Source organism: Oratosquilla oratoria, chromosome 12 (assembly GCF_046742065.1).
Source record: "Oratosquilla oratoria isolate Oo_2021 chromosome 12, ASM4674206v1, whole genome shotgun sequence".
NCBI classification, from domain to species: Eukaryota; Metazoa; Arthropoda; class Malacostraca; order Stomatopoda; family Squillidae; genus Oratosquilla; species Oratosquilla oratoria.
In genome coordinates this window covers 2126962-2150621 of record NC_134788.1, presented here as the reverse complement: position 1 = coordinate 2150621, position 23660 = coordinate 2126962, and the positions used below count along the sequence as shown (strand labels likewise).

The 23660-nt window shown below is 40.5% G+C and overlaps 3 protein-coding genes across 6 annotated transcripts in view; all 3 read left to right on the top strand.

Annotated features, from left to right (window-relative positions):
* LOC143030905 (uncharacterized) overlaps nt 1-23660 on the top strand; it is a 159510-nt gene that overhangs the window by 111713 nt on the left and 24137 nt on the right. The gene's annotated exons all lie outside the window — the stretch shown is intronic.
* On the top strand, nt 492-17654 carry LOC143030898 (uncharacterized). The gene is made up of 2 exons (XM_076194140.1): nt 492-590; nt 14685-17654. The coding sequence occupies exon 2, from the start codon at nt 15566-15568 to the stop codon at nt 16088-16090; it is 525 nt and encodes a 174-aa protein (XP_076050255.1). The 5' UTR covers nt 492-590; nt 14685-15565; the 3' UTR covers nt 16091-17654.
* The window catches only part of LOC143030897 (uncharacterized), a 28807-nt gene continuing 5651 nt past the window's right edge, over nt 505-23660 (top strand). The window contains exons 1-2 of one of the 4 annotated variants that reach the window (XR_012966943.1): nt 505-608; nt 5033-6380. The gene's annotated coding sequence lies outside the window, so the exon portion shown is untranslated. Of the gene's footprint in view, nt 609-2340; nt 2466-5032; nt 6381-23660 lie in introns of those variants that run through there. The other 3 variants (XR_012966942.1, XM_076194138.1, XM_076194139.1) reach the window with 3 other exon arrangements.

The following is a 23660-nucleotide window of genomic DNA, read 5'->3' as shown; positions in this document are numbered from 1 at the left end:
TCATCCACATACAGCCATTCTCCATTCACCCTTTTCTATCTTCTGTCCTCTCTTGTCCTTCCCCAATAGACATTCCCCTCTTCTCCACAGCCCCTTTTACCCCATCCGTCCATCTCATTCTAGGTCACCCCCTCATGTTCACTCCTTCCACACCTCTTTTACTAGTCTGTCTTCACTCATTCTTTCCATGTGTCCAAACCATCCCAATACTCTTTCATCCACCCTATCTCCCAACTCCCTTTCCAGCCCCGTTCTCCTCCTCATCTCATCTCTCACAGAAAATACAAATATGAAATGAAAATGTAGATATTAAATGAAAATGTATATATGAAATAAATAAATATGAAATAAATACATATGAAATACAAAATATTATATTTAAAAATGATAGATATAAAATATAAAATAAAACAGAAAATATAAATAGAAAAATAGAGAAGATATATAAAAAAAATTAAACCTTTACCTTGTTTGTTTACATATGACGTCATGGCCCATCAAGCGTTGAGTTGCAATCCTTCAGCTGTTTAATGAGCTTGTTTTCGTGGCTGTGGTTTAAACAGGTTAAACAAGTGTGTCTTCTTCAATTCGTAAGTGGAGCGATATGGGTAAGATAGCTTAGTGCATGCGTAGTACGTTCGCATTTGCCACTCGTCAATTCTCATTTGGCATTCTGAGCAAGGGGCACATTTTTTGTTTTGTTTTTTTAAACTCTTAAACTCTTGTTTGCATATGAAAGACCATTTCATTAGTAACAGAATATTTTTTAATAGCTTGAAAAACAAGGGAGATACGATTCTTTGAATTATTTTTTTTTATCCCGAATTTTTGGCTAGACCAGGGGTTCTCAAACTTTTCAGCTCATCAACCCCATAGTAAAGTTTGAAATTTTCTATAGACCCCCAGACTATTAATTCACGATTTATATCAGTTTATTATTATTATTGGTGTTATTGTTATTAATGCTATTATTATTATTATTATTTTAGTTATCAAGAGACAATAGTGTTATTATCATCACTATGATTATCATTTTTGTTGTTGATATATTATAATATTGTTTTAATTCTTAACTGTAGTTCTTGTTTGGTCTCACTGTCAGGGGGGAAAAGCTATCCTTTTAAAATTTTGGATGTACTTAGAAATTGATTCATCATCCAGCTCTAATATCTTTAATTTACTATTGTACTTATTAAAAATTAAGTATGAGGAAATCCATTAAAAGAACTGTATTTGTTAGCAAACATGTAAAGAATGTTACTTTGTAAAAATTAAGTCATAAGCTCGCCATCGGACAAGGGAGTTGAAGAATGGACTCTGTTTGGCTGACGCTAGCATGGTCTGAGACATTTAAGCATGCCACGTAGACAGCCGATGGTCAACCAAAGTTGTGGAGGTTTTCTCAAAAATTTTCCCTTGTAAAGGGGTAAGAGTTAACGTCAGAACCATTAATTAACATTTAAAAATTTAATTGAGAAGCCCACGTCCGATAGAGAAGAAAGGAAATGAGACGTAAAAGGGAAAATGCAAGTCACACGAATTCAGGCAATAACCAGGCCTTGTGTTGTTGATACGTGTTTAAATAACCCTTTACGTTCTCATAACTAGGTTATATCTTTTTTTATGTAAAATAATGTGCCAAAACCAATTCTCATTTATAGTCAGTTTTGAGGCCTTAAGGTGTCATGCCATAGCTGCTGTTTAGGGGGGGGGGTTAGTCTAGCCTCACCTAACCTACCATAGGATAGCATAAAATTAATTGTAAACTTTAAGCAAGGTAATTTAAAGATTTCTAAAGAGGCGTTTTCTATGTTATATTACAGGAAGAGGCATATTAACCTCATGTTACCTCTCTACAGTCTTGTAAGGATTTATTCTGCCTCACGAACCTTTCAGATACCCTACTCCAGTTTCCTATTGATGTAGTATTGTTTCTGAATAAGGTTGTAAAATTACAGGGAACCAGTCCTGGAGTACAATGTACTATTGAAAGGGAACACAAGTTCGCAATTCCCTCCCTTCCCCAGTTTGGGAAGTTTTTGGAAGAATAAAGCCAGAATGGCATGACACTTTAAGGCCTCAAAACTGACTATAAATGAGAATTGGTTTTGGCACATATTATTTTACATAAAAAGAATATAACCCAGTTATGAGAATGTAAAGGGTTATTCAAACACGTATCAACAACACAAGGCCTGGTTATTGCCCAAATTCGTGTGACTTGCATTTTCCCTTTTATGTCTCATTTCCTTTCCTCTCTATCGGACATGGGCTTCTCAATTAAATTTTTAAATGTTAATTAATGGTTCTGACGTTAACTCTTACCCTTTTTGAAGGGAAAAATTTTGAGAAAACCTTCACAACTTTGGTTGGCCATCGGCTGTCTACATGGCATGTTTAAATGTCTCAGACCACGCTAGCATCAGCCAAACAGAGAGTCCGATCTTCAACTCCCTTGTCCGATAGTGAGCTTATGACTTAATTTTTACATAGTAACATTCTTTACATGTTTGCTAACAAATACAGTTCTTTTAATGGATTTCCTAATACGTAATTTTTAATAAGTACAATAGTAAATCAAAGATATTAGAGCTTGATGATGAATCAATTTCTAAGTACATCCAAAATTTTAAAGGGATAGCTTTTCCCCCCTGACATCACAAATCACTTATGGTAATTCTAAAGTACCATAGTCACAGTTTTCGTGTTTGTGGATTTTACTCATTCTATTTGTTTATTTTTTATTTATTTATTTTCTATTTTGATCCATTATCATAAAAGGGCCAAATGGCAACATTCATCAAGGCGACGGTGTTCCAGTAATAATACAATTACTTTCACATATACATAAACATAAGTGTTTTAAAATAAATATTCATAATTTACCAATAGCTTGAAGAGTAATATTATATATTCTGTATTATATTACTATAAGTGATATTTAAACCAAATAATATTACACAAGCTCGTCATCTTGATGTTCATTCACGATGTGGTTGTGTGTATGTGAGATTCTTCCTACATGCACAGAATGGAGAGGATTTTCAACTCAGAGTGAACTGGCATGATTTTTTCATTAAGTTTAGATATTGGTTGGTTGATTATTCTCACTCTTTCAGTACAGGAAGAGAACAGGATCATTTCATGCCAACCATCTAATTTTAAAGACTGCCTGTTGACCCTATAGTAATTTACTGACCCCTTTCAACCCCCTAGCAATCTACTGACCCCCTTTCGACCCCCTAGCAATCTACTAAGCCCCTTTTGATCCCTTGGATGGTCTCATCGATCCCTGCGGGTTGATATAGACCACTTTGGGAACCCCTGGGCTAGATTATACTATACTATGACAAAAGGTTAGAATTAATTGTGGTCATTTGAAAAGTTTTTGGTAAAGAAGTTCACATAAACTCAAAATTACTGGTCCAATTTTATTGAAATTTGGATTATTTGGGTTTTATGGGTCAACAAATCACCAGAGCATGTCAAAAACAACGTGGAACATTCCCATCATACCAAATTTGCCTTTTCATGATGTGTACGGGCACAAAAAAATTGAAAAAAAAAATTACCCTTTAAATTACTGTTGTATATGAAAGACAATTTCATTAGAAACAAAATACTTTTTAATTTTCTTAAATACATACATATACCAAGGTTTTTCCCCCTTTCAAGGGAGGTAGCCACAAACAAAAAGGCAGAAAATCATTCCCACGCATTCCATCCCTAAATACACTCCACTCCCCTCCACCTTCCCCCTTATTTTAGCACCTCCTGGATGACGGGTCATCCCTGCACCCTGTCCACTGCCCTGGGTCAGAGGTAGTGTCGCAAGGCACAGCACATCCACAGCAAGGCCGCTTCATTAAATCGGCGACCCCCCCCCCTTTCCGTACCTTCATGCATAAAAGGAGAAGACAGGGAGAAATCCCTTCGGGCTGCGTCAAACTTTGCTCACACATACTACCTCACCCCCATCCCCCCACCCATTACACCTCATGCAACATCATCCATATATAACCATTCTCCATTAAGGGAGATACAATTTTTTTTTTTTTTATCTTTTTTTTTTTTATACCAAATTGTTTGCAAGACATTACCATAAAAAGGTTAGAATTAAAGGTGGTAATTTGTAAAGATTTTGGTAAAGAAATACACAAACTCTAAACCACGGGTCCAATTTTATTAAAATTTGCAATATCTGAGCTTTAAGGGTCAACAAATTACATGAGCATGTCAAAAATAATGTGGAATATCTACATCATACCAAATTTGCCTTTTCATGGCAACTATTAAGTTGTCAATTTAGAGATGATCATAAGTACAATCCAAACCCCTAGCCCAATTGACATACAACTTGGCATGTGAAGGTTTTATTGGTTAACAAATCATCTGAGCATGTCAAAACAATGCAGGACCTTCATTTTAAACCATTCTGACTAACACCTATTATGTTGCCATGGGAACTTTTGTCAATTTAGAGATAATCATCTATAAGATCCAAACCCCAGGCCCAATTGACATACAACTTGGCATGTGAAGGTTTTATGGGTCAACAAATCATCTGAGCATGTCAGAAACAATGTAGGACCTTCCTTTTATACTATACTTACTAACACCTTTCATGTTGTCATGGCAGCTAATCAGTGAAATCCAAACCCCTGGCCCAATTGACATGCAACTTGGCATATGAAAGTTTTATGGGTCAACAAATCACCTGAGTATGTCAACAACAATGCAGGACCTTCCTTTTATACAATTCTTACTAACACCTATCTTGTAACATGTTCCATCAATGTAATGTATATGTAGCTAAAAGAAAATTGCATATATAGGTGCCTTAGCCCTTACCCTTAGATTGCCTCTCAGTACACTAACCAGTCAGTACTGCAACTATATTAAGACCTTACTGAGATTTATGTTGAAATCGGTGAATTATTTTTTACACCAATTTACTGAAATAGAAAAATGAATAAAGTCTTTTTGTTATCTATGATCATGATAATCTGAATAAACAGCCTTATTTCAACAGGTCATGTCTATCATCATCATCATCATGAAACCCAGAAGAAAATTTGTCTTGTCTCTAGACCTCTACTAGTCTTGAGACTTCTCATGGACATGGTTCATGACATGGAATACTGACCATATTATTAATAGTTATTTCATATACTTGCTATCATAGCCATAGCTGGCTATGTAATAGGCATAGCATAGCCTGTCCAACATCTTAAAATTCATACCATAACGATGTAAATATTTTTTGTGAACAACACCCTCTATGACTACTACGTGAAGTATCTCCATTATATCATGTGTTGACAGATATGACTAAGTATCGGAGAATATGCCTACATGTTATGCATTAAGGCACAGCTGTCACATTACCAAGAATCTTACAGTTGCTCATTTCCAGGAGAAAACTGGCTAAAAGATAGGAATATTACATTAAAATATTCATATATAGGCACTTTATTTTTAGATTTTTACTCAGAAAACTAATTTGCAATGGGTAATAGCCAAATTTGTATTTAAATTGGTGATTATTTATTATTATTTTTTCTTAACTGGGCATACACTTGCAGAACAAGAAGACAATTTGATAATCCTGTGTATGTGTTGAATGCTACAAGCATTCAAACTGATGCATACCCATTCAAACGGGCCACAAAAGATGGCGGTGTAAACATTACATTCACAATGGTAGCGCCGTCCACAGGTTCACACATACCTAGCAAGGGTAGTGTGGATATTTATGAAAATGTTTGCCAGTCTCACAGCATCAATTACCTATACCATTGGCTAGCTCATATCATTCTGATGTATTCTGAACCACAGGTATAAGTACTGCAAACTAATAGTAATGTCAGTAGCTGTTAGAAGAAAAAAGAACATCGTTATATTTACCAAGGGGCTAGAATAGATTAGGCCAGGTCTCACATGTGCAATTCTTATCTATATCATTGGCTAGCTCTTAATTATCATTGAGAATTTTGAACCCCATTTATGAATAGTGCAAATTAATAGTTATTTTGGCATCAATTTTTAGAAATTTGAGACAAGCAAACACTTTTATATGTTATGAAGATGTTTGCTGGTCTGGCAGCTGCAATTTTGACCAATATGATTACTGGCTAGCTCTTATTATTCTAAGTATTATGTGCCCCATGTGTAAGTACCTCAAATTAACATCAACATTGGTAGTGATTTAGAGAATAAATGAGACTGTCAAGACTCTTTGTTTATCAACATATGCATCCTGTTTGCTTACATTGTTCTTATATTCTTATTGGGGATGGGGCTCCATCTTGTCTTCCAGAGTACAAAAATCAAGAATTTATGAAGTTCACTCTAAATTTGATATGCACTGGTTGTGATATTCTTGGGAGTAAAAACTTTTTGATATTTACTTACATAATCTTGCATAAATACTGGATGCAGGTCATATGATCTAAATGTCCAGATCATTTTCAGCTTGTTGGTATCATATTGGGACGGGAGGTATGTTTATCAAATTACCAAAATGATATATTAGGGTAAATTCTTTTGGTGGTAACAATTGAAAATGGAGGATGGTGAAGATAGACAAAAATATGATGAACAAATGAAGAGAAGACTAGATGTTGCATCACCATTAGGTATCATCCCCCAAAAAGTTGCAACATGGAAATGGTTCAGAGCAATCAAAGGTACAAAAATTTTCAGGGTTTGCAACAGAAAGTGTAATACTAGGTAAAGGTATAGATTAGGAAAGGGAAACAAGGTATAAAAATATTGTATGAAATCAAGAGATTACATAACTTACTCTCTTACTCTGTTGGTTGTCAGGTCGGACAGCCCCTCACCACTTTCACTCTGCCTCTCCAGATGGTTCTATCCTCTGCCACCCTGTCCACATCCTTCCTCACTCCATCCATCCATCCATCTGTACGTGGGTCTCCCTAATGGTTGTCTGCCCTCTATTCCTCCTTCCATCACCTTCCTTGGTAGTCTGTCTGCCTCCATTCGGAGGCAGTGCCCATCCCACCTTGCTCTTCCCCGTATTTCATCCTGAATGTATAGTTGTCCAGTCTGATCTCTAATTTCCCTATTATGTCTTTGTCTCCATTTCCCTTTTTCTTCATCATATACTGGGCCGAGGATTCTTCTCAGGATATTGTTTTAAAAAATTTCCTGTCTTTTCTCCCTTTCTTTTGTCAGTGTCCATGTCTCACATCCGTATAGGACTTTTGGTTTTATTACAATGTTAATAATGTGAAGGAGGATAGGGAAGGAAAGATAGCTGCAGTGGGAAATGCGAAGAAAATGAGAGTGATGAGTGAGGAGAATGGAGGAGAAATAAGGAAGGATGAGATGAAGGCAGCTGTAAAGATGATGAAAGCAGGTAAGGCACCTGGTCTGGATGGATGTCATGCAGAATGTCTGAAAAAGGGAGGTGCAGTGATGGTGGACTGGTTGGTGAGGTTATTTAATGTTTGCTGGAGAGAGGGTAGAGTACCGGAGGACTGGAGTAGTGCCTGTATAGTTCCTCTTTACAAGGGAAAAGGGGACAAGTGTGAATGTAGTAATTGCAGAGGGATTAGCCTGTTGAGTGTAGTAGGGAAGGCTTATGGGAGGATCTTAATTGAGAGGATTAGGAGAGGAACAGAGGGAGTAACTGGTGAGGAACAGTGTGGATTTAGGACGGGTAGAGGTTGTGTAGATCAGATCTTTGTGGTAAGACAGATATGTGAGAAAGCTATAGGAAAGGGGAAGGATGTTTTTTGGGCTTTCATGGATCTGGAAAAGGCTTATGATAGGGTAGACAGAAAGGCACTGTGGGAGGTTATGCAGATTTATGGGATAGGAGGAAAGCTTTTGGGAGCTGTCAAGAGTTTTTATGAGAGTAGTAGAGCATGTGTTAGGATTGGAAATGGAGAGAGTGAGTGGTTTGAAGTAAAGGTGGGACTTCGTCAAGGATGCGTTATGTCACCCTGGCTGTTCAACTTATACATGGATGGGGTGGTGCGAGAGGTGAATGCTAGGGTAGTGAGTCAGGGATTGGAGATGGTTAAAGAAAATGGAGAAAAGTGGGAGGTGAGCCAGCTGTTGTTTGCGGACGACACTGCGCTTGTGGCAGGGTCAGAGGAGGGATTGAGGAAGCTGGTGGCAGAGTTTGGGAGAGTATGTGATAGAAGAAAGCTAAAGATAAATGTGGGTAAAAGTAAGGTGATGAGATGTACAAGGGGTGAAAGTGGCAGTAGACTGGAAGTGAACATTAAGGGAGAGCAACTGGAGGAAGTGGATAGTTTTAGATACTTGGGTGCAAGTGTAGCAGGAAAAGGTGGAGTGAAGGTGGAGGTAGAATGTAGATTGAGAGAAGCGAGTAAATGCCTTGGTGGTTTAAAGAGTGTAATGAGGAATAGACATTTGGGAATGGATGCGAAGAGGAGACTGTATGAAGGAGTGATTGTGCCAACAGCACTGTATGGGGCAGAAACGTGGAACATAAGAGAAGAAGAGAGGAGTTTGAATGTGTTTGAGATGAGGTGTCTGAGAAGTATGGTGGGGGTTACTAGGCTAGATAGAGTGAGAAATGAGGAGGTGAGGAGGAGAACAGGGGTGAAAAAGGATTTGGGAGATAGGGTTGATGAAAGAATATTAGGATGGTTTGGACACATGGAAAGAATGAGTGAAGAAAGACTAGTAAAAGAGGTATGGAAGGCAGATGTGGAGGGAGTGAACATGAGGGGACGTCCTAGGATGAGGTGGATGGATGGGGTGAAGGGGGCTTTGGGGAAGAGGGGAATGTCTGTTGAGGAAGGAAGGGAGAGGACGGAAGACAGAGGTGAGTGGAGAATGGTTGTATATGGATGATGTTGTGACTGCATGAGGAGAAATGGGCGGGGAAGTGAGGGGTGGGGTAGTATGTGTGAGTAAATTTTGACGCAGCCCGAAGGGATTTCTCCCCGTCCTCGCTTTATATGAAAAGGGGGACGGAGAGGGGGGGTCGCCGATTAAATGAAGCGGCCTCGCTGTGGATGTACTGTGTCTTGCGACACTGCTTCTGACCCAGGGCGGTGGGCAGGGTGCAGGGATGACCCGTCATCCAGGAGGTGCTCAGATGAGAGGAAGGGTGGGAGGGGTGTGGAGTGTATTTAGGGATGAAATGGGTGGGAGTGTTTTTATGCCTTTCCCTTTTTGGCTACCTCCCTTGGAAGGGGGGAAAAGCCTTGGTATATGTATGTACAATGTTATATGTTTTTATCTTAGTTCTACTGATGGTCCGACTGTTCATTACAGGTGCCAGGGCATCAGGGTAACATCTGTTTCCTACAGTACAGCTATTCAGTCATTTATTTCTGTGTCCAATTCATTTCTCTCACTGACAGTGGATCCCAGGTACTTGAACTTATCAACTTTCTTCACACATAGTGATCCAACTTACTCTTCTCCTGGTGTGTAATTGCCATTTCTACTTAGTTTCATAATTTCTGTTTTATGCTCATATCATTTTAGGCCTATTCTGCTGTTCTCTGGAATACTGTAAAGATCTTGTTAATTTCCTCCACAGTCTCAGCCACCACATCGACATCATTGGTGTAAGCAAGGTGGGTTATCTGACCCTTGGATAACTTAGCTCCACCTGGATGGTTGGTAATCTGCCTGACTGCTTTCTCCAGTGCAAGTTTAAAGAGTAAAGGTGACAGCATACATCCCTGCCTAAGGCCACTGTGTATATTGAAATTGTATCTTTCCTTCCAACTCTTACTGTACATCTGCTTCCTATGTAGCACATTTTAATGAGAGATATTAATTTAGCTGGAATATTTAGTTCTGCCATTATATGCCACATTGATGGTCTGTATTTACCTATAATTGTTGTATTGTACGGGAAGGGAGCTCGGCTCGTGGTGACTCATCTTTGTATCTCTCAGCATCTCAAGTTTTTTCTTAAAATCTTGAATAGTGTTTGTACACACTGCTTCTTTGTCTAATTTATTCCAAGTATCTATCACTGTGTGGGAAACTGTTTTTTTTTCAGATCTCTTCTGTAACTATCTTCTTTTAAGTTTCTTTTCATGTCCTCTTGTTTTTCCATTGTCCTATTTCAATAAATCATTCTTATCTAAGATTTCCATTCCTTTCATAATTCTGTAGATAGTGCACACTATCATAGTGCTTGTTTGAAAGCTACAAATAGCTGATATAGGGTCCTACCGTATTTGTAATATTTCTCCATTAGTTGTCGGACTGTGTGAATATGATCCATAGTTGATCTGTTTCACCAAAATCCACACTAATATTCCCCCAACTCCTGTTCTGTGTATGGTTTCAGCCACTTCATTAGAATTCTTGTGTATACTTTGTATAGCACACATAGTAGGCTTATTCACTTGTAACTTATAACATGATATGTTGGAAGCACAAGGCATACATTAAATGAAATACTGAAAGGAAGAAACTTAGTAATTATGAGTGACTAACTCTAAGGAAATATGTTGGGAGATGACAGTGAAGGGTGGAGAGGACCTTTGGGGAAATATACTACTGGACATGACCATTGAATACACAGTGACTCGCTGGGTAAAAGAGAATACCAGATATAGAGCCTGAAATTGTGGATAAAATGGAATAGAAGAAGACCAATTGGGAAGAGTGACCACATACTAATTGACTTTAAACTAAAGGAGGAAATTTATTTGGGAAGAAATGAGAAATACAAAAAAGGAAGGCTAATGTACAACTAGACGGAATTTGGGAAACTCAGAAAATTCTTTAAAAAAGTGAATTGGGAAAACTTCTTTAATGAAGATAAACAGATGGAAGAGAAATGGACGATATTAAAAGAAATCTATAATGAAGGAGTGGATAAATACATACCAGAACAAAAACAGGAAGAAGAGGTGTACATTAAATGCTGGTACAACAACAACAACAAAAAATGATGTAGTGAGGCAAAAGATAGAAGAGACAAAGCTTGGAAAAGAAATGGCTAAGTGGCAAATATTGATCAAACTAAGAAATGAAATGATTATGTCAACAACATTGTATGGGGCAGAAACATGGAACATAAGAGAGGAAAAGAGGAGTCTGAATGTGTATTGAGATGAGGCACCAGAGAAGTATGATAGGGGTTACTAGGCTAGATAGAGTGAGAAATAAGGTGATGAGGAGAAGGGGGGTGGAAAGGGAGTTGGTAAATAGGGTTGATGAAAGAGTATTGGGATGGTTTGGACACATGGAAAGAATAAGTGAAGGACTAGTAAAATAGGTGTGGAAGGAGTGAACATGTGGGGCCGACCTAGGATGAGATGGATGGATGGGGTAAAAGGGGCATTGGGAAAGAGGGGAATGTCGGTTGAGGAAAGATGGGGGAGGACAGAAGATAGGGGTGAATGGAGAATGGTTGTGTATGGAATCCCACAAGGTTCAGTATTAGCTCCAATAGTTTTTGCTGTATATATATACATATAAATGACATGGATGAAGGTGTAGAATGTTATATGAGTTTCTTTGCAGACAGTGCAGAACTACTAAAAGTAAGTACAGAAAAAGACTGTCAATCACTACAGAGTGACCTGGACAAAGTCTGGGAATGGAGCCAAAAGTGGGAAGTGAACTTCAACACTAAGAAATATAGTATAATAGAGTTTGGAAAAAGTTAAAAAAGAATATCATGACAATATGAAATTGGATCTAGGAGTAATTATCAAAAAAGACATGTCCCCAGACAAGTATATAAACAAAATAGTCAGAGAAGCCTACAATTGACTAAGATCAATAAAGGTGGCTTTTGATTACTTGAATGAAAAAATGGTAAAAAACATAATAGTCACACTGATAAGACCAAGATTGGAGTACACATCAACACTATGGAAATCCAGCAAAAAAAAAAAATGGAATTAGAAAGAAAATGGAGAAAAATATAAAGCAATTAGAAAGAAAATGGAGAAAAGTAGGATAAGAGCCAGTTGTTGTTTGCTGATGACACTGCGCTTGCAGCAGGATCAGAGGAGGGATTGAGGAAGTTAGTGACAGAGTTTGAGAAGGTGTGTGAAAGAAGGAAGCTAAAGATAAATGTGGGTAAAAGTAAAGTGATGAGATGTACAAGGGGAGAGAGTGACAGCAGGCTGGAGGTGAGCATTAAGGGTGAAAGACTGGAGGAAGTGGATAGTTTTAGATATTTGGATGCAAATGTGGCAGGAAAGGGAGGAGTGGAGGTGGAGGTAGAATGTAGATTGAGAGAAGTGAGTAAATGCCTTGGTGGATTAAAAAATGTAATGAGAAATAGACATCTGGAAATGGATGCTAAGAGGAGGTTATATGAAGGAGTGATTGTACCAACAGCATTGTACGGGGCAGAAACATGGAACACGAGAGAGGAAGAGAGAATGAGTTTGAATGTGTTTGAGATGAAATGTCTGAGAAGTATGATAGGGTTACTAGGCTGGGTAGAGTGAGAAATGAGGAGGTGAGGAGGAGAACAGGGGTGGAAAGGGAACTAAGAGATAGGGTTGATGAAAGGATATTAGGATGGTTTGAACACATGGAAAGAATGAGTGAAGAAAGATTAGTAAAAGAAGTATGGAAGGCAGAGGTGGAAGGAGTGAATATGAGGGGGCGTCCTAGGATGAGATGGATGGATGGGGTGAAAGGGGCATTACAAAAGAGAGGAATGTCTGTGGAGGAGGGACGGAAGAGGACAGAAGATCGGGGTGAATGGAGAGGGTTGTGTATAGATGATGCTGTGATGCATGAGGGGGAGTGGGTGGGGGATGAGGAAGTATGTATGGGAAAAAATTGACGCAGCCCGAAGGGATTTCTCCCCGTCTTCTCCTTTTCTGCATGAGGGGATGGAGAGGGGGGTCGACGAATTTATGAAGCGACCTTGCTGTAGATGTGCTGTCTCTTGCGACAGTGCTTCTGACCCAGGACAGGGGACAGGAAGCAGGGATGACCTGTCATCCAGGAGGTGCCAAGGTAAGAGGGAGCGAGGAGGGTGGAGGGGAGTGGAATATATAGGAAATGGAATGGGTGGGAGTGGTTTCTATGCCTTTTTCTTTTTGGCTACCCCTCATGTAGGGGGAAAAAGCCTTTGGTATATGTATGTATGTAGAAAAAATCCAAAGAGCAATGACAAAGATGGCCCCAACTCTTTCAGAACTGACATACAAAGATTGTCTAAATTGGAACTACCAACTCTGGAACAAAGAAGAGAAAAAGGAGATTTATTGGCCATTTATAGAATCAAGAAAGGCATGGAAGTCCTTGACAGAGAAAACTTATTAAAGTGGAATAAAAGAACAATGATAAAAATTCTTTTGTGAAGAAACACAGGTTGGAGAGAAATACATACATATACCAAAGGCTTTTTTCCCCTACATGGGGGGGTAGCCCAAAAGAAAAAGGCATAGAAACCACTCTCACCCATTCCGTTTCCTATATATTCCACTCCCCTCCACCCTCCTCCCTCCCTCTTATCTTGGCACTTCCTGGATGACGGGTCATCCCTGCATCCTGTCCACTGCTCTGGGTCAGAAGCAGTGTCGCAAGACACAGCACATCCACAGCAAGGCCGCTTCATAAATTCGGCAACCCCCCCTCTCCGTCCCCTCATGCAGAAAGGGAGAAGATGAGGAGAAATCCTTTCGGGTTGCGTCAAATTTTTTTCTCATACATACTTCCTCACCCCCCATCCCCCCCACTCACTCCTTTTTTAGATCATTGAGCTCCCTGTTAGTTTCAGCATTTTGTTTTTTCTACTCATTCACTTCTTTATACATTGTCCTGTATTCAGCTTTCAGATCTATAATTTCATTTATTAGTTCTGTAATTCCCTGATTTAGAATATTTTTATACATTGTTTCCCTTTCCAAATGTATGCCTCTACCTAGTATTCCACTTTCTTTTGGGAACCCTGAAAATGCAATATTTTCATACCTTTGATTCCTCTTGGATGTTTCCATGTTCCAACTGTTGGGATGACACCTGATGGTGATTCAAATACCCTGCTTGCTTCTAGTCTTTTCTTTGTTGGTTCATTATATTTTTGTCTACCTTCATCATCATCCTCCATTTTATATCTTAACCACTAAGTGAATTTACTCTATCATTTCGGTCACTTGATAGACAAGGCTCCCCTATCCCAGTATGAATGAATGACACCACCTAGGTGTTTCCTCCAACTTATCAAAAAAGCACTGCACTCCAGAGCTCATTTTAGATGTCCACTCTAAACTGTGGTTTGTGTGTCTTAAACGATGTGACTTGTGTAACTTATGTGAGTCAGATGAACTGAATAAACCTTCCTTGAGTTGGATTAGATTCAGGTCTTGTGAGCCCAAACATGGAATGCTATGAAGTTATATTAAAATATGACTGTTGGGGCCAGCTTCCAAATCTCATGACATGATGAAAAAGCTAGAGCAAAATTTGAGTCATTGTGGTTGTGGGTGAATGAGTATGCATGAAGCTATAGGATGATTTTCAGATTTCTAATGAAAAAGTAGAATGGAATATATGATAGCTCCATATCTATTAGTGTTTCACCCTATTTTATGATAGGTCATGGCATGTACGAATGGTTGGTTTAGGTACAAACTTGAGTATGAAAGAGTTTGTGCACAAAACTTCCAGTGTCCTATTAGAATATATTGCACACATTCAGAGATAGATGTCAATAATATAATTACATTTTTCAGGATGAGGGTAAATATCATCACTTCTTTGGAAGAGCTATCTACAGATTTCATACTTGTCATACGATGAAAAGGACCCAGTGTGACATCTGTGGCACAATTATATCACTAGTCATTTTAGATATCACATGTTGACCCACACTGGCGGGAAGCCTTTCCATTGTGACCTGTAAAGCTGTGTCTTTTCACAAAAGGGTTCTCTTACAAAGCATGTGATGAGCCACACAGGAGTGAAGCCTCTCCAATATGATCTGTGTAATGTAGCTTTCTGACAAAAGAATCACTTCAAATTTCATATGATAACCCACATTGGAGAAAAGCCATTCCAGTGTGACCTGTGAGATAAAGCTTTCATACAAAACTGTCACCTTAAAAATCACTTGATGGCCCACACAGAAGAGAAGCCTTTCCAATGTGACTTATGTGATTCAGCTTTCTCAAAAAAGGATGCTCTCATAAAGCATGCAAGGAGGTACACAAGAGAGCCTTTCCAGTGTGACCTGTGTGATTCTGCTTTCTCTGAAAAGGGTTCTCTCATACAGCATATGAGGACCCACACAGGAGAGAAGCCTTTCCAGTGTGGCCTGTGTGATTCTGCTTCCTCAAAAAAGGGGGTCACCTCACACAGCATATGAGAACCCACACAGGAGAGAAGCCTTTCCAGTGTGGCCTGTGTGATTCTGCTTTCTCACAAAAGGGTCACCTCACACAGCATATGAGGACCCACACAGGAGAGAAGCCTTTCCAGTGTGGCCTGTGTGATTCTGCTTTCTCAAAAAAGGGTCACCTCACACGGCATATGAGGACACACACTGGAGAGAAGCCTTTTTCAGTGTGACCTGTGTGTTTCTGCTTTCTCAGTAAAGGGTTCTCTCACACAGCATATGAGGACCCACACAGGAGAGAAGCCTTTCCAGTGTGGCCTGTGTGATTCTGCTTCCTCAGAAAAGGGTCACCTCACACAGCATATGAGAACCCACACAGGAGAGAAGCCTTTTCAGTGTGGCATGTGTGATTCTGCTTTCTCGGAAAAGGGTTCTCTCACACAGCACATGAGGACCCACACAGGAGGGAAGCCTTTCCAGTGTGGCCTGTGTGATTCTGCTTTCTCAGAAAAGGGTGCTCTTGCACGTCACATGAGGACCCACACAGGAGAGAAGCCTTTCCAGTGTGGCCTGTGTGATTCTGCTTTCTCAGAAAAGGGTTCTCTTACACAGCATATGAGGACCCACATAAGAGAGAAGCCTTTCCAGTGTGGCCTGTGTGAATCCGCTTTCTCACAAAAGGGTTCTCTCACACAGCATATGAGGACCCACACAGGAGAGAAGCCTTTCCAGTGTGACCTTTGTTGTTCTGTTTTCTCATATAAGAATAATCTCATACAGCATATGAAGAACCACACAGAATAGAAGCCTTTCTAGTGTGACTTCTGGGATTCTGTTTTCTCACAAAATGGTAATCAAATATATGATGATCCACACAGAAGAGAAGCCTGTCCAGTGTGACTTGTGTGGATTTTATTTCTTACATAAGGGTAATCTCAAACCCACACAGGAGAGAAGCCATTGTGATGCTCCCTGTGCGATGCAACTTTCTCACCAAAGAATCACTTCAAAAAAACATATGATCCACACAGGAGAAAAGCCTTTCCAGTATGACCTTTGTCAATCCTTCTTTCTTATTAAAGGTTTCTCACACAATATTTGAAGACCCAAGCAGATGGGCGGCCTTTCCAGTGTGAGCTGTGCTATTATGTTTTCTCAGTAAAGGGTTCCCTCATACAGCATATGAGGACCCGCACAGGAGAGAAGTCTTTCCACTGTGACCTGTGCAATTCTACTTTCCCACAAAAGAGTTCTGTGATTCTACTTTTTCACAAAAGGGTTCTCTTACACGGCATATGAGGACCCACACAAGAGGCAAGTCTTTCCAATGCAACATGTATGATTCTGCTCTCTCATGTAAGGGGAATCTTGCACACAGGAGAGAAGCTTTTCCAATGTTACATGTGTGATTCTGCTTTCACACAAAAGGGTTATCCCAGAAAGTATATGATGACTCGCACAGGAGAGAAGCCTATCTAGTGTGACTTTGACAGTACATAATGACCCACAATGGAGAAGAGCCATTCTTGTATGATAAAGCTTTCAGAAGAGATCTTTCACAAAACATATGAGGACCCACACAGGAAAGAAGCCTCTCATGTGCAACGTGTGTGGTGCAACTTTCTCACAAAAGGGTTCTCTCGCAATGCATATGAGGACCCACAATGGAGAGAAGCCATTCCTGTGCACTGCAACTTTATCACAAAAGAATCACCTCAAATATCATGTGATCCCCCCACAATTGAAAACTCACAAAATTGGGAACAAGGACAGAGAGACAGGTTCCCTCAATTAAGTAAACAGTGCAAAAACTATACAAGAATTTGAGATCAAACTGGATGCTGAAAGATACAAAAGCGGGCCACTATAAGCATAGCTCTCTTCCCATAAAAAACAACTAGGTAAATACAGGACAGTAGCCTTCCGAGTGTGACCTGTGTGATTGTGCTTTCTTTCTCCCAAAAGAGGTCTCACTCACTCACTCAACCATCACGTGGTGACTCGTACTGGAATGAAGCCATTCCAGTATGATGGCTGTGTGATGAAAAAATATTCCCTGCAAGATTTATGCATGTGTTTGTGCACACATTTCACAACTAGTGTACAAAAGGAAAAAAGTGTATGCATAAGGTTTTGAAAATAAAATAAAGATATTGTAATTAAAGATGCAAATCCTTTAGTTTCATGATAATGAATTCAAAACAAAAGGAATGTGATTTTGAGAATCTGTCAATGACCTTTGAAATATGAGTGTACAATTTCATAGTTTTACACATAGTTTTGAGATCTTTTGTATGTTCAGCAGTTATACATCACCAGTACTAGTTCAATCCAATGAAATAAATCAAGAAGCATGTTATTAGTTTTGTACCCTCAAATTAAAGTCTGAATACTTGATACAATCTCAATGTGCTTTTTTTTTCAAATTCCATTCGGAAAAGAAAATCAATGTTATTTCCTGCAGAAACCTACATTTCAAGAATAACAAAAGGAGCAAAGAATATACATACATATACCAAGGCTCTTTTCCCCCTTACTAGGGAGGTAGCCAAAAAGGACAAGGCATAAAATCATTCCCACCCTTTCCATCCCCGAAAACACTCCACGCCCCTCCACCCTCCCTCCCATCTTAGCACCTCCTGAATGACGGTTCATCCCTGCACCCTGTCCACTGCCCTGGGTCAGAAGCAGTGTCACAGGACACAGCACATCCACAGCAAGGTCCCTTCATAAAATCGGCGACCCCCCCTCTCCGTCCCCCCCTACATAAAGGAGAGGACGGGGAGAAATCCCTTCGGGCTGCGTCAAAATTTTGCTCACACACACTATCTCACCCCCCATTCCCCCATCCAATCCATCTCATGCAATCACAACATTTTCCATATACAACCATTCTCCATTCACCCCTGTCTTCTGTCCTCTCCCGTCCTTTCTCAACGGACATTTCCCTCTTCTCCAAAGCCCCCTTCACCCCATCCATCCATCTCATCCTAGGACGTCCCCTCATGTTCCACTCCCTCCACATCTGCCTTCCACACCTCCTTTACTAGTCTTTCTTCACTCATTCTTTCCATGTGTTCAAACCATCCTAATACTCTTTCATCAACCCTATCTCCTAGCTCCTTTGCCACCCCTGTTCTCCTCCTCACCTCCTCATTTCTCACTCTATCTAACCTAGTAACCCCAATCATACTTCTCAGACACTTCATCTCAAACACATTCAAACTCCTTCTCTCTTCCTCTCTTATGTTCCATGTTTCTGCCCCATACAGTGCTGTTGGCACAATCACTCCTTCATACAGTCTCCTCTTAGCATCCATTCCCAATTTTCTATTCCTCATTACACTCTTTAATCCACCAAGGCATTTACTCGCTTCTCTCAATCTACATTCTACCTCCACCTTCACTCCACCCTTTCCTGCCACATTTGCACCCAAGTATCTAAAACTATCCACTTCCTCCAGTTGCTCTCCCTTAATATTCACTTCCAGATTACTGCCACTTTCACCCCTTGTACATCTCATCACCTTACTTTTACCCACATTTATCTTCAGCTTTCTTCTATCACACACTCTCCCAAACTCTGTCACCAACTTCCTCAATCCCTCCTCTGATCCTGCCACAAGCGCAGTGTCGTCCGCAAACAACACCTGGCTCACCTCCCACTTTTCTCCATTTTCCTTAACCATCTCCAATCCAATCCCTGACCCACTACCCTTGCATTCACCTCTCGCACCACCCCATCCATGTATAAGTTGAACAGCCAGGGTGACATAACGCATCCCTGACGAAGTCCCACCTTTACCTCAAACCACTCACTCTCTCCATTTCTAATCCTGACACAAGTTTAAGGAGAGTTAAGAACTATGATGAAGTTTGGAGTGTGACAGGTCAAATGTAATATAACTTGGGTGTGTCGAATATATATATATATATATTTATATATAAATTCCACTACAATAATGTATTGTAACCTATTATAAAGTATTTTTATATTATTGGTATTAAAGCAATGATTGGTATTAACTAAAAAAAATTATTAGCATGTCTGTATGTTACTGTGGCAAAATAGCATGCAGTTGATACTTTAGGGTCTATATGGGGTGCCCCTACAGACCAGAGCCACACATCATTTTCTCTGTGATAGAGGAAAACTCTGTACATAGAAAAATTATGACACTTTCATACTACGACTGTCCCTCCATTATGCTGTCCCCCAACCCCTTGTTACTGTCCAGTACCATTTCTCTGAATATTTATTTCCTTTTTTCGTCTACCCCGTGGTGGGGGAAAAGAATACTGCCACCAAGTCTTTCCACTTGAGTCGTAAAAGGTGACAAAAAAGGGATGGGGGTGGGATTAGGAGTCCTACTACCTGTAACTTCAAAGGGGGACATTCCTAAAAATGAAAGAAAAGGCACAAAAGGGTCTGGGAGCTTTCCAACCAGTACCCTACGGTTTGGGTCTTTTAATGTGCGTGGATGTGGTACAGATGAGAGTAAAAGGGAAGAGATAGGCAGTATGTTTGTGAGAAGAAAGAAGGATGTACTGGCTTTGAGTGAAACTGAAATGAAAGGAAAGGGCAACTGTGATTATGGGAGTGTAGCTGGGAGGTACTCAGGAGTGAAGAGGAGACGAGGGAGAGAAGGGGTAGCTATACTAGTAAGTGAAGAGATAAGTAAGCGGGTAGTGGAGTGGAAGGAGGTGTCATCAAGGTTGATGTGGATGAAGGTGAAGCTGGGAAAGGAGATGTGGGTTTTTGTAAGTGTGTATGGGCCTGGTAGTGAGAAGAACATAAAGGAAAGGAAGACATTCTGGGTAGATATGAATGAGTGCATAGAGGGATTAGGGAGAAATGTCAATGTAGTTTTATTGGGAGACCTAAATGCTAGGGTAGGAAATGAACCAATTGATGGAGTGATTGGAAAAAATGGAGTTCGAGGCAAAAATTGTAGTGGAGGGTTGATGGTGAAACTGTGTCTTGAAAGAGAGTTGATGATAGCAAATACAGTGTTTAAGAAGAAAGTCAAGCATAAGTACACATGGGAGAGGGTTGTGGATGAAAGGGTGGCAGATAGAACATTAATGGACTATACAGTGGTGACCAGGAATATGGTAGGAAGAGTTAAGGATGTACATGTTCTAAGGGGAGAGAGTGGGGAATATCAGATCATATCCTGGTGGAAGGTAAATTGAGAGTGGAGAATAGGTGGAGAAAAAGGAAAAGGGCAGAAGGTAAGGAGGTACTTAGAGTGAACTGCTCAAATGAAGAAAAAAAAAGGAGAATGAGTATAAGAAGTTGAGAGAGGAGTGGGAGGGAGTAAAGGATAGAGTAGAACTAGGAGTGGAGGAGGAATGGGGATGGTTCAAGGAGGGAGTCGTTAGGTGTGCAAGGATGGTGTGTGGAACAAGGAGGGCGGGAGGAAATAGAAGGAAGGGTAGTGAGTGGTGGGATGAGGAAGCAAAGAAGGGTGTTGAAGAGAAGAAGCAGGCATTCATAGATTGGCTACAAATTAGGACGAGTGAATCGTATGAGAGGTACAAAGTAAAGAGAAAGGAAGTTAAGTATAAGATAAAGGAAGCAAAGAGGAGAGCAGATGTGAAATGGGGAAAGAGTATGACAGAAAATTTTGAAATTAATAAAAAGATGTTTTGGAAGGAAGTTAAAAGAGGAAGAGGAGGCGAATCAAGTAGAGAAGAAAAGGTTAAAGGTGCAGATGGAGACATGATAATGGAAGAGAAGGTAGTGAGAGGAAGGTGGGCAGAATATTTTAGGGAGTTGCTAAATGTGAAGGAGGATAGGGAGGGAAAGGTAGTTGCAGTGGGAAGTGCTAATAAAATGAGAGTGATGCGTGAGGAAAATGGAGGAGAAATAAGGAAGGATGAAGTGAAAGCAGCTGTTACGATGATGAGAGCAGGTAAGGCACCTGGGTTGGATGGATGCCATGCAGAATGTCTGAAGAAAGGAGGTACAGTTATGGTGGACTGGCTGGTGGGGTTATTTAATGTTTGTTTAAGAGAGGGTAGAGTGCCAGAAGACTGAAGGAGTGCCTGTATAGTTCTGCTTTACAAAGGAAAGGGGGACAAGTGTGAGTTTAGTAGTTACAGAGGGATCAGGTTGTTGAGTGCAGTTGGGAAGGCTTATGGGAGGGTCTTGATTGAGAGGATTAGAAGAGGAACAGAGGGAGTAATTGGTGAGGAACAGTGGTTTTAGGACAGGTAGGGCTCGTAAAGATTTTTTTTTTTTTTTTTTTTTGTAAGACAGATATGTGAGAAAGCTATAGGAAAAGGTAAGGATGTTTTTTGGGGTTTTATGGATCTGGACAGGGTAGACAGGAAGGCACTGTGGGAGGTACTGCAGATAATTGGGATAGGAGGAAAGCTGTTATGAGCAGTCAAGAGTTTTTATGAGAGTAGTAGGCAAAGAGGAGGCAAAGAGGAGAGCAGATGTGAAATGGGGTAGGAGTATGACAGAAAATTTTGAAAGTAATAAAAAGATGTTTTGGAGAGAAATTAAGAGAGGAAGAGGAGGCGAATCAAGTAGGGAAGAAAAGGTGAAAGGTACAGATGGAGAGTTGATAATGGAAGAAATGGCAGTGAGGGGAAGATGGGCAGAATATTTTAGGGAGTTGCTGAATGTGAAGGAGGATAGGGAGGGAAAGATAGCTGCAGTGGGAAATACGAAGAAAATGAGAGTGATGAGTGAGGAGAATGGAGGAGAAATAAGGAAGGATGAGGTGAAGGCAGTTGTAAAGATGATGAAAGCAGGTAAGGCACCTGGTCTGGATGGATGTCATGCAGAATGTCTGAAAAAGGGAGGTTCAGTGATGGTGGACTGGTTGGTGAGATTATTTAATGTTTGCTGGAGAGAGGGTAGAGTACCGGAGGACTGGAGTAGTGCCTGTATAGTTCCTCTTTACAAGGGAAAAGGGGACAAGTGTGAATGTAGTAATTTCAGAGGGATTAGCCTGTTGAGTGTAGTAGGGAAGGCTTATGGGAGAATCTTAATTGAGAGGATTAGGAGAGGAACAGAAGGAGTAATTGGTGAGGAACAGTGTGGATTTAGGACGGGTAGAGGTTGTGTAGATCAGATCTTTGTGGTAAGACAGATATGTGAGAAAGCTATAGGAAAGGGGAAGGATGTTTTTTGGGCTTTTATGGATCTGGAGAAGGCTTATGATAGGGTAGACAGAAAGGCACTGTGGGAGGTTATGCAGATTTATGGGATAGGAGGAAAGCTTTTGGGAGCTGTCAAGAGTTTTTATGTGAGTAGTAGAGCATGTGTTAGGATTGGAAATGGAGAGAGTGAGTGGTTTGAAGTAAAGGTGGGACTTCGTCAAGGATGCGTTATGTCGCCCTGGCTGTTCAACTTATACATGGATGGGGTGGTGCGAGAGGTGAATGCTAGGGTAGTGAGTCAGGGATTGGAGATGGTTAAAGAAAATGGAGAAAAGTGGGAGGTGAGCCAGCTGTTGTTTGCGGACGACACTGCGCTTGTGGCAGGGTCAGAGGAGGGATTGAGGAAGCTGGTGGCAGAGTTTGGGAGAGTATGTGATAGAAGAAAGCTAAAGATAAATGTGGGTAAAAGTAAGGTGATGAGATGTACAAGGGGTGAAAGTGGCAGTAGACTGGAAGTGAACATTAAGGGAGAGCGACTGGAGGAAGTGGAAAGTTTTAGATACTTGGGTGCAAGTGTAGCAGGAAAAGGTGGAGTGAAGGTGGAGGTAGAATGTAGATTGAGAGAAGCGAGTAAATGCCTTGGTGGTTTAAAGAGTGTAATGAGAAATAGACATTTGGGAATGGATGCGAAGAGGAGACTGTATGAAGGAGTGATTGTGCCAACAGCACTGTATGGGGCAGAAACGTGGAACATAAGAGAAGAAGAGAGAAGGAGTTTGAATGTGTTTGAGATGAGGTGTCTGAGAAGTATGGTGGGGGTTACTAGGCTGGATAGAGTGAGAAATGAGGAGGTGAGGAGGAGAACAGGGGTAAAAAAGGATTTGGGAGAGAGGGTTGATGAAAGAATATTAGGATGGTTTGGACACATGGAAAGAATGAGTGAAGAAAGACTAGTAAAAGAGGTATGGAAGGCAGATGTGGAGGGAGTGAACATGAGGGGACGTCCTAGGATGAGGTGGATGGATTGGGTGAAGGGGGCTTTGGGGAAGAGGGGAATGTCTGTTGAGGAAGGAAGGGAGAGGACGGATGACAGAGGTGAGTGGAGAATGGTTGTATATGGATGATGTTGTGACTGCATGAGGAGGAATGGGCGGGGGAGTGAGGGGTGGGGTAGTATGTGTGAGTAAATTTTGACGCAGCCCGAAGGGATTTCTCCCCGTCCTCTCCTTATATGCAAAGGGGGACGGAGAGGGGG

Coding starts and splice junctions, on each gene's coding strand:
- LOC143030898 (XM_076194140.1), top strand. CDS start 15,566: ATGAGGACCCACACAGGAGAGAAGCCTTTCCAGTGTGGCCTGTGTGAT.